Genomic DNA, 13,998 nt, shown 5'->3' with positions numbered 1-13,998 from the left:
TCTGATTATGTTATATTTTGCTTGGTTAAAATGATAAAAAACAATTTTAGACTTAAGATTTCTAGACATATACCAACAATTACCATATTCAGTAGTTCTGTGAGATCTCAATAAAGATGATGATGATGACGATGATGATAATTATTATTATTATTTAAATCATTTCCTCACTGCTTCAGCCAACTCAGGGTCATGGAGAATCTGGAGCATGCATTGGGCGGAATGTAGAATACACACAGAACAGGACACCAGTCCATCTCCGGGCACACACAGAAACAGACATGTACACACTCACCCAAGGTCCAATTATCCCAGGAGCCAATTAACTTATAGTACCAGCATGTTGTTCGAACATCAAACATACAGAAAACATACAAACTTCACATGTATATCACCCCAGGAATTTAACTCAGGGCCCCAACACTGTTACACACTGTGTCACTGTGCCACCTGTGTTGAAATATCCCAGAGCCTATCCTTTTAGGGTTTAGGGAGAAAGTACACCCTGGTGCCAGTCCATTGCAAGTAAAAACTAAATTCTGAAAATTAAAATTAAACAAGTTAAAAGTTAATTATTTACACATCATGAAGTTTTAATGTTGTTTGTCAGATAACATCTACTGGGTGTTGATTTACATTTTAACAATTAACTGTGCACAGCAATGGGTGACATTAAAATGCGTCCAAACTACATTTCAACATAACACAACCTGAAAACTGTACCTGAAGGAGGGTACTATTATATTCTGTCTAAATACCTGTAATTATGTTTAATAAGATGAAGTTCACATTTGGATTTGGACAAACAGTTGTTAACTTTATTTGGATTGAGTTAAGGTATATGATATATAATATTCAAGCTCTTATATCAGTGACCATTGTAAGGAGCACTAGTATTGACAATAGCCTCACCATCAAAGTGGTTACCCAGCGAACAAACCAGCCGTTCAGCGGTTTAACAGCTGGCTGCCGAAGTGTGCTGTGGGTGGGGAGGAATTTGTGTCCGATTCCTCCCTCTGCTTTCAAACAGGGTGGAGTTTCCATGAGTTCATTAGAGGAATGGGTCAGGGGGAAACCAGATACAACAGAATCAAGGAGAAGCAAAGTTGCTCGCAGTTGTTCTGGACAATCTATTCTTTTTCCAGTGTTAAAAATTCATCTACCTCGATTTTGTTCTCGAAGTTCTGTCTCCAGTTCTATTTACTTACTAGTTGTTTTTAATAGGAATATTAATACCTGATATAAACAAGTGGCACTGTTTTTCTTCCTTTGACTTGTTTTGCACTACTGCTTTCTGAAGATGCACACCACTCAGAAGGACACTACTTACACCAAGATTTTTGTTGGAGGTTTACCTTATCATACAACGGACTCGAGTCTCAGGAAATATTTCGAAGTGTTTGGTGAAATAGAGGAAGCCGTAGTCATTACTGACCGGCAAACAGGCAAATCCAGGGGATATGGATTCGTAAGTATTTAATATGCTCATCTGCAACTTTAATTGCCGTTGCAAGTGCTAAGTCGAGACAGATTGATTAGTTTAATCAGACCTTCAAAATCGCACTCGGAGATGTTTCTTTTTCGTTCACACTTTTGGGGTTTTAGTGGAAAGCTGAGGGTCTCGTTACCGAGTACCTGAAAAAGGTGATGTAGGAAAAAAAACTCCGTCAAGTTGCGTTAAGATGGCCAATGTTAAGAGTAGCTCTAGTAAACCATATCAGCCAAAGAAGGCTCCACAGCCGAAACGTTGTTTTTCTTCTCTTTTCAGAAGGGAATAAACATTTACTTGTTCCTCTGGTAAACAATGATGGTTAATTGTGCTTACGAATAATTAAAAAAACGCAGATATAAATACCTTTCGGGATAATTTGCCGTGGTGGAAAACATGGGAAAACTGCTGTTGTTCGTTCTCTGTTTGCTCCTTCTGTTTGTTTATGAAGTGCAGATGCTTACTAATCTGAACGAGAATTATTAAATAATGACGTCATAACTGTCATTGCTTTTGATTTTGAGTCATTTCGTTTAAGTGTTATTGAGCTTGCGTGTAAACCTTAAATGATAATACATGATGAGAAATGCTATACAAGCCTTTAGATCATGTTCCGGTATTCTGCTGATAATTTGTCATCCAAAATTATCTAAATGTGTGTTAACAAGGATGTAAATATTTCAGTCATTTAACAAGAAGGACTTATGTGTAGGGATATGATTTTTCCCCTAGTTTTTTGGTTATAAAAGAATGAACACAATTTTCATGTAAGATTAGTTTACAAAATCATACTAAATTACAAATGCACTATTTGCAGATTGACTGCAAAATGTATAATAGCTATACTCCTAAAATAAATAGCACTGAATAGTGTATACACTTGCATATCCAAACACCAATATTATTTTGGTTATTAGCAAAAAATAAGGGATTCTCGGTTTTCAGCATGCGTAGTGGTATATACTCTTTCTCTGTAGTGTTCTCTGAGTTCACAATTCTAAAGAAGAGTGTTTTTCCCCTGTATTTCTTAATAAATACTGTATCGCCATTGTAGGAATGGGTTCCCATGATATTGTTTGTGTCTTTGAGGTCACCATGGCTGACAGAGCTGCTGCTGAAAGGGCCTGTAAAGATCCCAATCCTATCATAGATGGCAGGAAAGCAAATGTCAACTTGGCGTATCTAGGAGCTAAACCAAGGGTAATGCAACCAGGTGAGAAGACCACTTCCTTTTAAGATGGCTGAGGATCTAATCTGTGTCAAAAGAATTTTAAATCCCTCAGATCCTTCAAATCTGTGAGATGCAGTAGTGTAACTGTATAATTAATACATCAAAATAAAACTGCATACGTCAAGAAAATATGAACTTTTTAAACACTGTTAGTAAATTCACTTCACCCTGTTTCAAAATGCAGATGAAACATTTGATGTGACCTGACGTTTCAAATACTTTGTTGCTTTAGGATTGTAGATTGTGCAGAAAAGATTTTACATAAAATTAGCTTTTTGTTGGCAAAAAAGCAAATGGCTAATCTTAAACCACTTTGGTAAACAGTATATATACAGGTTCTGTAATTTGCTAAATAGTAAGTGTTTTTTTATTACATTTAAAATATCATAATAATTGGGTGTATTGGTTTCTTTTAAAACATGTCTTATGTTTTAGGTTTTACCTTTGGTGTTCAGCAATTCCCACCTGCATTCATCCAGCGGCCTTATGGGTATGTTGTTGTCCTTGAACATAAATACTGTATTTTATAAATAGCACTCTAAATGTTCTATATTCTGTACATGAACTTTTTCTGTGGAAACTCAGAACTGTATGTGGAAATATTAATTTTAAATTATTTTTTTTCTGTTTCCTTTTCAAAATGTTAAATTTTCTTGTACAGTAGTATGTTTTGGTTAACAAGAATAAGTTATTATAATCATGTGCCTGAGTCAAGTACTGTTGTCAACCTTAATTTGAGCCTAGTGAAAATGACCACCAAATCATTAATATGTGTTGTGCAAAGAGGTGTGTTTTTATGGAAGTCCACATGTTCTCATTCAAGCTTGACTCAATGTTATCTATTTCTTTCTGATCTGACAGGATCGTTTACAGTTAAGATAACTGATGTCATGAGAAGGATATGATGATATGAGGTGGAATAGCTCTGATCCGCATTGAGCAGATCTAAAACTGTTACCAGTAGACTCAAACACACACAAACAAGCTAAAATGGTGATTAACGATGCATGTATGTTTTTTCTTTTAATAGTCAATAGACCTGTGTGTGCTTTCTTACTGTAATGAAGTGGTGTTGATAGCTAAACTGTGTGCTTTTATTTAATGGAAAAAAGCTGAATTAAGGATTTGGGTTTTTTTTTTCATTTTTGTTGAGGAGTGTTGACTTTGCCCATGGGGAGAAAATGGTCTTTTTTGTTTTTATGCTTTTTATGCTGCAGCCTGCAATTTCTTTTTTGTTGTTTAACAAGTATTTTTTGTTGGAGTGAGTGCAAACTTTCTGTGTGAAGTTGATGACGAATATTTCACGTGTTGCTTGCATGTTGCGGGAATTTTCTTTCCATTTCTTTTGGTTTTGATGTTGGTTTGTTCCCTTCTATTAACTACATGCTTACACTGTCACCTCCTTAGAAGGGGATGCCTTGCTTCCCTGGTCTCCCTTTAGTTTCTCTTTGTAAATACTTCAGGTTCAGTGTGTGTCTTTATTCCCTGTATGTCTGACATTGTAGAGATAGCCCACTACCAAAGAGCTCCTGTAGCTCTGCTGTTTGTCAGGCATTGGTTAGGAGGTGTAAAAACACAGATTCTAAATCCACTGTAGAGTTTAATCTTTATTGTATACATGGAACTGTTGTGTGTTTGGTGAAAGAGAGGCTTTTGTTATAAATCATTGAAATACCATAATACAGAATAGCTGGGGGGCATCTGGTAGTGGTATTTATTAAGCATTGTCCTCCTTAGACTAACAGCATACTAACAGGGTAAAAGTTTTTTAAATCATGGACAGATATTCTGCGTATATATTGGTGTGTTGTTTTTATTGTAGAACATATCACACTTTTGAAATATTGCAAAAAATACATGTATTTAATACTATTACATCCCTGGCCTTTATAATGCAAGGGAGATTTATATTATTAGCATGTAGAAAGAAAAGCAATAGAGATGTTTTTTGTCTCAAATGTTTCCTCTGTTCTAAACCACATATTTCTGTACATAGAAAATATTGAGTGCACAAAGTGAATCAGTAGTTTTGAAACATTGTGGCTGTCATTGAGGTGAAACATTAACAATACAGTAGCTGAACACCAGGGCTATACACATAAACAATTCAACATCAAAAAAACAATTTAAATGTTGTATCAAATGTATTAATAACTCATTGTTGATGTTAAATTACTCCCTTTCTCAAATTAATTTGGAAAATTAGATCTGTTTCACTGTGATAAATAATGGATGACTTAAACCCAGAAAAAAACAACAGGTGGTCAGTGGAATAGCAGAATTAATATTTCCTTAATGGTTACCCATGTGATTGACAAAGAGTCTTTATATAGCACTGAACTTTCAAAGACCACTGAGGTCAGCCTTAAAAATAAATTTATATTGAGGAGCATGCAGTATTACACAAATGCTGGGTCAATCTGCAAGTTTGGATTGTTTTGTGTTCTTTTTCTAATTAAGAAAAAAACTTCTTCCAGTTTGAAAACTGCAAATTTTCTAAGAATGTGTTTACATAAAAGTTTTATCTGTAGCACACAAAAGACAGTTCCTGACATTGAATGACAGGCGTTTAATTTAATAAAGAATAACTATCCACACTCTGTGGTAAGAAAAGCAGGGTTATTATGTTGAGAAGTGATATATAATTTAACATGTCTTTTTTTAATTTTCATACTTGGCAGCCTTTTCTTTGAGAACAACCAACCTAAAGTATATGTCGGAGCATTTTTTCATTTAGCAAGATGAGGTCTTCATCTGTATGAGAGTACAAGAAAGAGGGAGATTAAGAAATGGCACAGGGTGGGTTAAGAGTGGAAAAGGAATTCCAGAACATACAAGGAATATCTCTTGTATGGAAACATATTCCCTTTGACCTTATACAGCCTTTTGGATGATACCAGAATAAAAATAGCTCTGCTTCAGCCCTCCCTGTCAGTCAGTGGGGTGCTAAAGAGCACACTGCCAGACTCTGTGCTTCTGATTCCCATATGACTTAGCTTGACAGATAAGATTTCTTGCCCCACCACCTGTTCCCTGTGCTCCAGAGTTTAATTTAAAAAAAACACTTTAAGGGGGTTGTGTGCTAACTGTACACAAGCACCTGTAGCCATTTATCTTGCTGTCGCTTTTTCTTTTACTGTAAATAGTAGAGGGCCATGTTGTGAAATTTACCAGAAGTTTTGGAAACATAAAAAATCTGAAAAAACAACTTTCATTTATGAACTAATTTTCTCAGTGTAATACAGAAAGACAAATCAAGTCAGTTTAAAATAATAACATTTAGCTACAAATAAAATTTAAAACCAATCGGCAAGGCAATCCATTTTCATTGCATTGGTTTATTGCTTAGTAATGGCGACTGTTTGCAACCCATTATTTAAGAAACCTTTGCATATTTTATGTTAAAAGACAGGGGGGCTTTCAGTAAATATTTTAATAAGGACTGTTCCTTTAAACACTATACCCATTAATTGTGCTTTACATGTTGTAACTTTCCAATGTCTTCAGTCTTAACTGTAAATAAACTTTCAGATACACAGGTAAGGGAAATGTAAATTCCTTTACTTTGGAAGTTGATAAACCTAAAATTTTACATTTTAAAAGTGTTTTTTATTAAGTTAAGCTGTTCACACAGATATTTCACTTCTTTGCTTTACAAAGAAGTATCATGGCCTTTTGTAGCTGAGCAATCTGTTAACTCTTTAACTCGTGTCTTTTGGCTTTATGTAAGTGGGCAGATATTGAGGGCCTGCAGTGTAAGTGTAAGTGTTTGACTATAACATTGCTTTTGACATTTCAGTGTACTGAGATGCACAAGTGCTGAGTTTTTCTGCTTTGTTGTCAAAGGATGACAATTTAAACAGAGTGAGAGCTGCACTGGAGTTTTAGATGTATTCTTTTTTGTCTTTAATGAGTGATTCTGCTGTGTATATGACACTTGTGGATTTTGTGTTGACATTTTTGTGACGCCTGCATTCTTTGTTTTTTTTTTTTAATAAGGGTGATCGGGGTTGTGCAGCTGTGAACTACATAATGGATTGCTGAGTATGCAAATTATATAGGGTTGCCATAATAGACTATTCTTTTTTTACAGGTTTGAAATTTGTGGAATTAATTACGTTTCCTTTTTGAAGTTGTTGCTGTAAGAAATTGGAGCATTTTCCCATATTATAGAAAAAAGTGATTCAAGTAAATAAAATTGATAAACAACATGTCTTTCAACAGTTTGTTGTGGGATTATTGAGGCACTTTTGAGTTCAAATCATTAAACTGATTCTGGTGTATTGTCTCATAACCCTGCACTTTTGCTTTGCTATGTTTGAGATATTCACACAGTGAAAACAAGCATTCATAACAACTGCTCTAATAATGAAAGTAGTACTTATAAAATCTGTCTACACCCAGACCATTTCTGACAAATTATTTTCTACAGCTATACAGTATATTTACAATTCTTCAGTATTAGTGATATACTATAATACCTGCTGTCCTAGAACTCATTTGAGATTACCATAAGTGTCTCAGTGGCTAACCCATTGTATTTATTCGTAGAACGAACACTTCTGGAGAAGGCATAGAGCTTCTACCCTTTGTTAGTTGGTGCACTATTGTATTGTATGGTTTTGAAAGTAGCCCTTTATGTAAAAACGTGAAAATCAGAAGTGAAAAGTACGCTGCTGTGAATATTAATAGGTTGAGAGTCATATTGATTAGGGTGAAGTACGAAGGGATTATAAATGTGAAATAAACTGATGGCATGCAACAGGAGGTCCTCCCTCATTGTGATGGGTGCTTGTTAAATCAAATACTGTTCATAACATCCTAAGGGATTTGTTTAATGAGACCCAGGGAATGGTAGGCGAGAAAAACTATCCAGCTGTCAAAATGGCAATGACATTACCACAATGCCCATTCATTCCCCTCTAAGCATGGCTTACACAGCAAGGCAAACAAAAGCAACACAAAGTGCACATGACACACAGTGCAAACTGAGTCAAAAGTTTATCTGCAGCATTATTTCCAAAAACTATAATCAATACAATAGCAGCTGTGTACAGAAGTCATTTTAACGTTTATAAATTTCTATTTTGGCAACCCTATGTATCTAATAACAACTACATGGAGTTTTCTGAAATGTAATGGTTTATTTGAAGTTTTTGTTGTGTATTGTATCTTAAAAATGCTGATGGCTACTTTTTCTGCCCTGCAGGATCCCTGCCCATTATGTCTATCCTCAGGCCTTTGTACAGCCCAGCGTTGTTATTCCACACGTACAGCCAGCTGCAGCTACAGCAGCTGCCACCTCTCCATACATCGACTACACTGGTGCTGCCTATGCACAGTATTCAGCCGCTGCCACTGCTGCTGCCGCCGCCGCCTATGAGCAGTACCCCTATGCAGCTTCCCCTGCAGCAGCCGGCTACGTGACCACTGCTGGCTATGGCTACGCAGTCCAGCAGCCCCTTGCAGCTGCAGCTCCTGGATCAGCGGCTGCCGCAGCCGCGGCCTTTGGGCAGTACCAACCACAGCAACTGCAGACTGACCGTATGCAATAGCACCTGGACATCTGCAGTAACAACCGCAATGGCCTTGAGAGCTGGGTGGGGGGTATTTCTTGGCTTTCCAACTTGCAGTGATTCTGAAAACAAAACTTTATAAAAAACCTGAATATTATCTTTTTTGTTTTATCATACTTGATATTTATTAAAAGACAAAAACAGCAAAAAACCATAGTGTTAAAGTTGATCTTAAATCCTGCTGTCTGTAAAAAGAACACATGGATGTTTTCTTTCTGCAAAAAATTGGGTCATTTTTAGAGATGTCCCTAATTGATATAATAGATAAGTTATTTATTATTGGTAAAGTGTTTGAAGGCTCGGTTGTATGTTCTTCACAAGTGCATTAATTTTTCTGGTTATCAGGGAAATGCAGTATTTTTCAGCTAATTTAACAAATTTGCAGATCAGGGAATAATAGAAATAAGCCTGTAAAATAATAATAAGATGTATCTAATTCTATGCGAGTTATTTTTGCTCTTCCAAATGCTGAATGTCCTTTCTGACTTTCATTTTGACCTATGCAATTTTTTTTTGTTTCAGGAAACTAAAAGTTTGATATCTCTTTTTAAAGGGCACCGAACAATTAAAGGCAATCTGTCAGTTTCCAAAATAATAACGACGATGAAAAAACAGATAAAAATTATTGACGGACAGGCACCAAAGTTCCTTTCTCTTTTGTGTTCTGCCTGAGTGGAACTCTGGAGTGAGCAGTGCGGAATAAAAGGGTGCAGCAGCTGTCTGGACAATCAATAACACAGACAGCTCTGGAAAGAACACATCACTTGTGTATGTTTGATGAGCTGTCACATTTTAATCCCTCTCCCCGTCCGTTTGGGAAACTTTAACTACTGGTGTCAGCTATTCCAATTCTGCAACAGGATCAGCCCTTGACGACAACAGACTTCTCTTTTTATGTATTGCACCTGTCCATGCCTTTTTGAATGAAATGCAGGAGAAAAAAATGTGAAACTTAACCCTTTAAAACATGCTATTTCAGCTGACTTGTGTATGTTAACTTACCATACAACTCTTATCCTGATAGGTTAAAATACATTTCTGTTCACTGCAAAAAGATGTATTATGCAAACCTTTATTTTGTTTAAAAGCAGCACTGATGTTTTAAAGGGTTAAATAAATATTAGAATGTGGTTCTTACTGTGCCTTATATTATTTGTAATACTATTTAAAAGAAAATATATTTATTTTGAGCATTTTGACTATGTTGCGCACTAAGGAAGGGAACTTAGTTGCGGTACTGTATAAATTAATCTTATGTTTTCATCTCATGGCTTATAAATTATTTAGTAGGAGTTACCTGTAGCATAATAAGTATTCAATGAGAAAAATGTTGACTAGGTATATACTATTACGTATGCACTGTTTAGTGATATTTTTGCCTTTGAATTTTAGAAATTGACATGAAATATTTGCTAGTTTAGTAGCTTTTCTGTGAAACATTTTAAATGCTGACCTCTTGATGTATCAATGCTCCTTGTATTTAAAAAATGGAAAAAAAACACAAATGCTGCTTTATGTATTAGAAGGTGTTGTCTTCTGAAGTCTAAGTACTTGTGCTTTTATTGTTAATCGTTTTCAAATGGACTGTTTTACACTGTTGGGAATTTTGATACTTGAACAATTTCTTACAAGGGAAAAAATATTTTAAAAGATCCTTTTTACATCATGGATAATAGAAAGCATCTGCATACAGCCAGTGTTATACAATTTAAAAGCAATGGTCCTGTTGGTATTCAGTTTAAAATTTCAGAATTTCAATACTTATTTAACCTGAATTAAAATAAAAATGATATGTAAGTCCTAATTTTGCTGTATTTATTTTTGAGAAATATACAACTTTAATGAAAGGGAGGTTTAATGGCACTTCATTGTACATTTTCTCTTGAATTTTTTTTTTTACATTTACAATTCAGAAAATGAGTGTGATTTTAAATATGGGAAGTCGGCTGTAATTGAGTTCAAGTTACACATCAATTTTCACTGACAGAAGCAGGTTGCTGCAATATCGAATCTTTATTAAAAATTGCTTATATTGCAAGTGACGTCAAAAGGGATCATTAATTTAATTTTCCTCTTTTCTGAAGATTCTTGGTAAGATTCTTCTGGTCTTTTTTCCACAACTAGAATGGAGGGTAAAGGTTTTGCGTAAAGCAGACAGTTTAGAAGCACTGTTCTGGAAGAGGAACTTGCCAGAAAAGAGAATGAACAGCAAAAAAAATGCCAGTCTGGGAGCTTAGTTTCAGTGTTGGATAGAGACTTAAATCACAGAGAACTGCTGGCCTTTGAATAGGTTTCCATAATTGCACTGACTTACCTAATCAAACTCTTTACCAGAATGTCTTAAAAGTAGTTTAACATACAGTAAATTCCTTTTTTTTTTGCTTAGATCTTTTGTCTTTCAGATAATACCGTACAAATTACTAAGGACATTACTGGGAAAATTGACTTAGTTACTTTACACTAAAATTATCCATATGGATAAGTTGCTTAGTATAACAACTTTAGAGTTGCTACAAAATTATGTAATAGAAAGACTGGTGATTTAATTTGATATTGTATTGCACAGGAAGTTTTATGGAGGCCATTTAGACCATATAATGATGGAATCAGAAATAAAATGTTTCATCTAAATCCAAAAATGGCAAACAATGCACATAAGCACAGTTAAGAACAAGACGAGGCAATGGTAGCTAATTTGTCTGCTGAGGAACTCATCCAGAAATTTCTGGGAAGAAACCAGGGTGTCAGCTCGAACAACATGGGTGGGCAGCTAGTTACAGACTTCCACAGCACTTTGTATCAAAAAGTGCCTCCTCGTCTCATTTTTCCCTCCATGTAGTTTCATTTGTGTTCTCTGGTTTGTATTACACTGTTAATTCTGAAGACGTTCACTGGGTTGCTGTCTTCTCTGCTCAACACTTCAATGGTTCAGTTCATTCAGCCTGTCAGTAAAGAACATTCCCTTTAAGAGCTGAAATGTATCTTGTTGCTTATCTCTGGAATGATTCTAGAGCAGTAATATTTTTGTAATGTGATAATTAAAATGTATACAATAGTTTAGATGTCTTACTATTGCAGTGCACAAAATCTATACATTTGGGATTATTCTTCAGAAATGTAAAGTTTACTGCCTGGATCTTTTCTTTAGAAATGTCTGTGTAAATGACACCATACTCACCATGCCATACCATACTTTTGCTGAAGCTACTGCCATAGCAATGGACTACCAGACCTTCCAGTGTCCTAGGACAACCTGCTCCTTAACCATGTGATTATTTGGTAATTCACTAAAATATAGAAATTAAGGGGCTTATGACGACAAAGACCTGCATGTCATTAGATTGGAAGAACCATTGTGTGTACCCTTGTACCCCTAGTTTTAGGAATCTATCATTTCCCCATAGAAAACGTTTACCCTAAAAATAAGACTATGGTAGTAACTGGATTACTTTATGGGAGGAACAATAGACATCACCATACTGATAATAATGCCTTAGCAGGGCAAGAAGAAAACAGAAACCTAGCTAGCAGTAGTGCTTTTGCCAAGGCATTTCCATTTGGCTAATAATAATAACAAAAAGGAACAGCTGCTTATTCTTACAACAGTCCATCTATAGTAATTCGGAAACCTTCATGAAACAGTCACTGTGAAAACAAAACACCAAGTCTTTCCCAGAGTGCTGTGATTATTAGCAAGATCTGGGCAAATCTGGGCAAAATAGATTCTGTTCCTCTGAGTGAGAAACTTAGATTATTTCTTCTATGCTGATTAAAACACTGTTTTTGTCATTTATCTTCTAGTTTTGCTTATTTTGTATTAAATGATCGATTACTTTCTTATGGTCTACTGGTAATGGTCTGAATGATCTGATTTTCACCTGCTTAAAAAACAACAGAGTTAAAATATGGAAGTCCAGTTTCCTGTGTGTGTATGATGAGGCAAAAGAAAAGGTCAACAGAGAGTAAACTGGAGAAATTGTTCCACAAGAAGTAGCAAAAGTGTATGGAATGAGTCTTATTTTTCAACTGTTGATAGAGATCCTCTCCTTTCTCATTGTCTGTATTAAATTGGTTATTTGCTATAAAACTAAACCCTTTAGTACCGTGGTTTTCTATATTTTCAATGTAACTATGAATACCAGGTTTTCTATGTAGTCTGCTATATGATTAAAAGAGCTTCTGTTTAATGCCTAAATATAGAAGTAAAGAGTTTCTGGCTCTCTGAATAAGACTCATTTCCAGAAATAACCATGAATTTCCAGACATTTATATGAACTTCTCCATGCTTTAGAATTTGCTTAGATGTACAAAGATGAACTAGGATAGTTTTGCAACAACATTTTATGGACAGATAAGATTAACATAAACCTTTACCAGTGGAAAGCTTAAAGTGTCAAGAAAGAAACTGCAGATGCTCCAAAGTACACCGCTTCATCTGTGGATTCACATTATTAACATGCTTTTATATGGAAGCATACAGTATGGAGGTATCATTGCATGCATGGCTCACTCTTCTTACTTCATGAATTGGTTTACTCCTCTTATGTAGAAGAAAATGTGTTTGTATTTATTGGGTGGTGCTACAGCATATAGCATGAGAAATTATTGAGTATGGTGAGTACAATGGAATACAGACTTCATGCCGTTACTACCTCAAAGGGATATGGAACCAAATACTGACAATTACATTACAAATAAAATGTATGTTATATTGTACTTATAATTCAAATTTATCTCATAAATGGAGTTTAAAACAAAAGATTGGAAGGAGATCAAAACCCAATCATTCTAACTTCTGCCTACCTACAGTATGTACAGATGCAGCCATTTAAAATGCATGAGGTCTCATGCAGCACACAGCAACAACTGCTAGTATGCGGAAAGGTACTGTATTACCTAACACCTTTTTTAATTTTTCAAATAATCTGACACAGAACAATAGTAATATTGACATTGTCTATGAAATACTGTATGTCATCCACCTAGCTTAGTACAGTGTAACCCATGTGCATGTTAACATTTTAGTTATCTCCAAACAGAAAAAGTAGTGTATCTCTTTTTATGTTCTTATTTTTTTCAGTACAATATGTTTTTAAAGCCACTATATATAATATATTTTTAACAATCTAAATATAAAATAAAATTATCTCTTTTCTAATTATTATTTATACACAATTACAAATAATTCTGTATATTGTAATTAGAAATATGAAAGATATAGTGTTACTGTATGGTATGATTAGTACAGGAAAGCACTAATGGGGTAACGTCTTGCCACAACAACAAAGATTTTTGCTACTTACTGTGCTGGGCAAATATGTGTTTAATGAAACCTGCCGTGTACAAGGCCAGTATCAAAACTCCTAATTGGTAGGAGAAATTCTTACCTAGATGTTTTTTTTGTGGCACCAGGATGCTGTATATACTATACTGTATATAGTCTAGAAATGTAACTTAAAATTATTTAACTATGTAACACAAATTATACCATGAATGAATAAAAATGCATATTGGATTTGTTATAAAACTAAAAAACATAGCTGCATATTTTTTCATTGTGAAAGACCAAACCTGAGTAGTAATATTGTAGACCCAACCACATTACATGTATTACTCATAATATTAGGCGATAAACAGTAAAATCACAAAGGTATTCACCATTGTATTAACAGTTACAACAAATACAAATTCTAAAACTAATT

At 34.8% G+C, this 13,998-nt stretch overlaps 1 protein-coding gene across 2 annotated transcripts; it reads left to right on the top strand.

Annotated features, from left to right (window-relative positions):
• The first annotated feature begins 1,044 nt into the window (after positions 1–1,044).
• Positions 1,045–10,100, top strand: rbm24a (RNA binding motif protein 24a). 2 transcript variants are annotated; one of them, XM_088929069.1, is made up of 5 exons: positions 1,066–1,468; positions 2,579–2,702; positions 3,156–3,210; positions 7,930–8,320; positions 8,819–10,100. In XM_088929069.1, the coding sequence occupies exons 1-4, from the start codon at positions 1,301–1,303 to the stop codon at positions 8,273–8,275; spliced, it is 693 nt and encodes a 230-aa protein (XP_088785195.1). In that variant the 5' UTR covers positions 1,066–1,300; the 3' UTR covers positions 8,276–8,320; positions 8,819–10,100. The 2 variants fall into 2 exon arrangements, with proteins under 2 accessions (XP_088785194.1, XP_088785195.1); XM_088929068.1 differs by having other exon boundaries at positions 1,045–1,468; positions 7,930–10,100.
• Positions 10,101–13,998: the final 3,898 nt, after the last annotated feature.

The sequence above is a fragment of the Atractosteus spatula genome, chromosome 12, assembly GCF_055471065.1.
Source record: "Atractosteus spatula isolate fAtrSpa1 chromosome 12, fAtrSpa1.hap1, whole genome shotgun sequence".
Lineage (NCBI taxonomy): Eukaryota > Metazoa > Chordata > Actinopteri > Semionotiformes > Lepisosteidae > Atractosteus > Atractosteus spatula.
The sequence above is the reverse complement of the archived record's forward strand: the minus strand, read 5'-3'. Positions and strand labels throughout refer to the sequence as shown.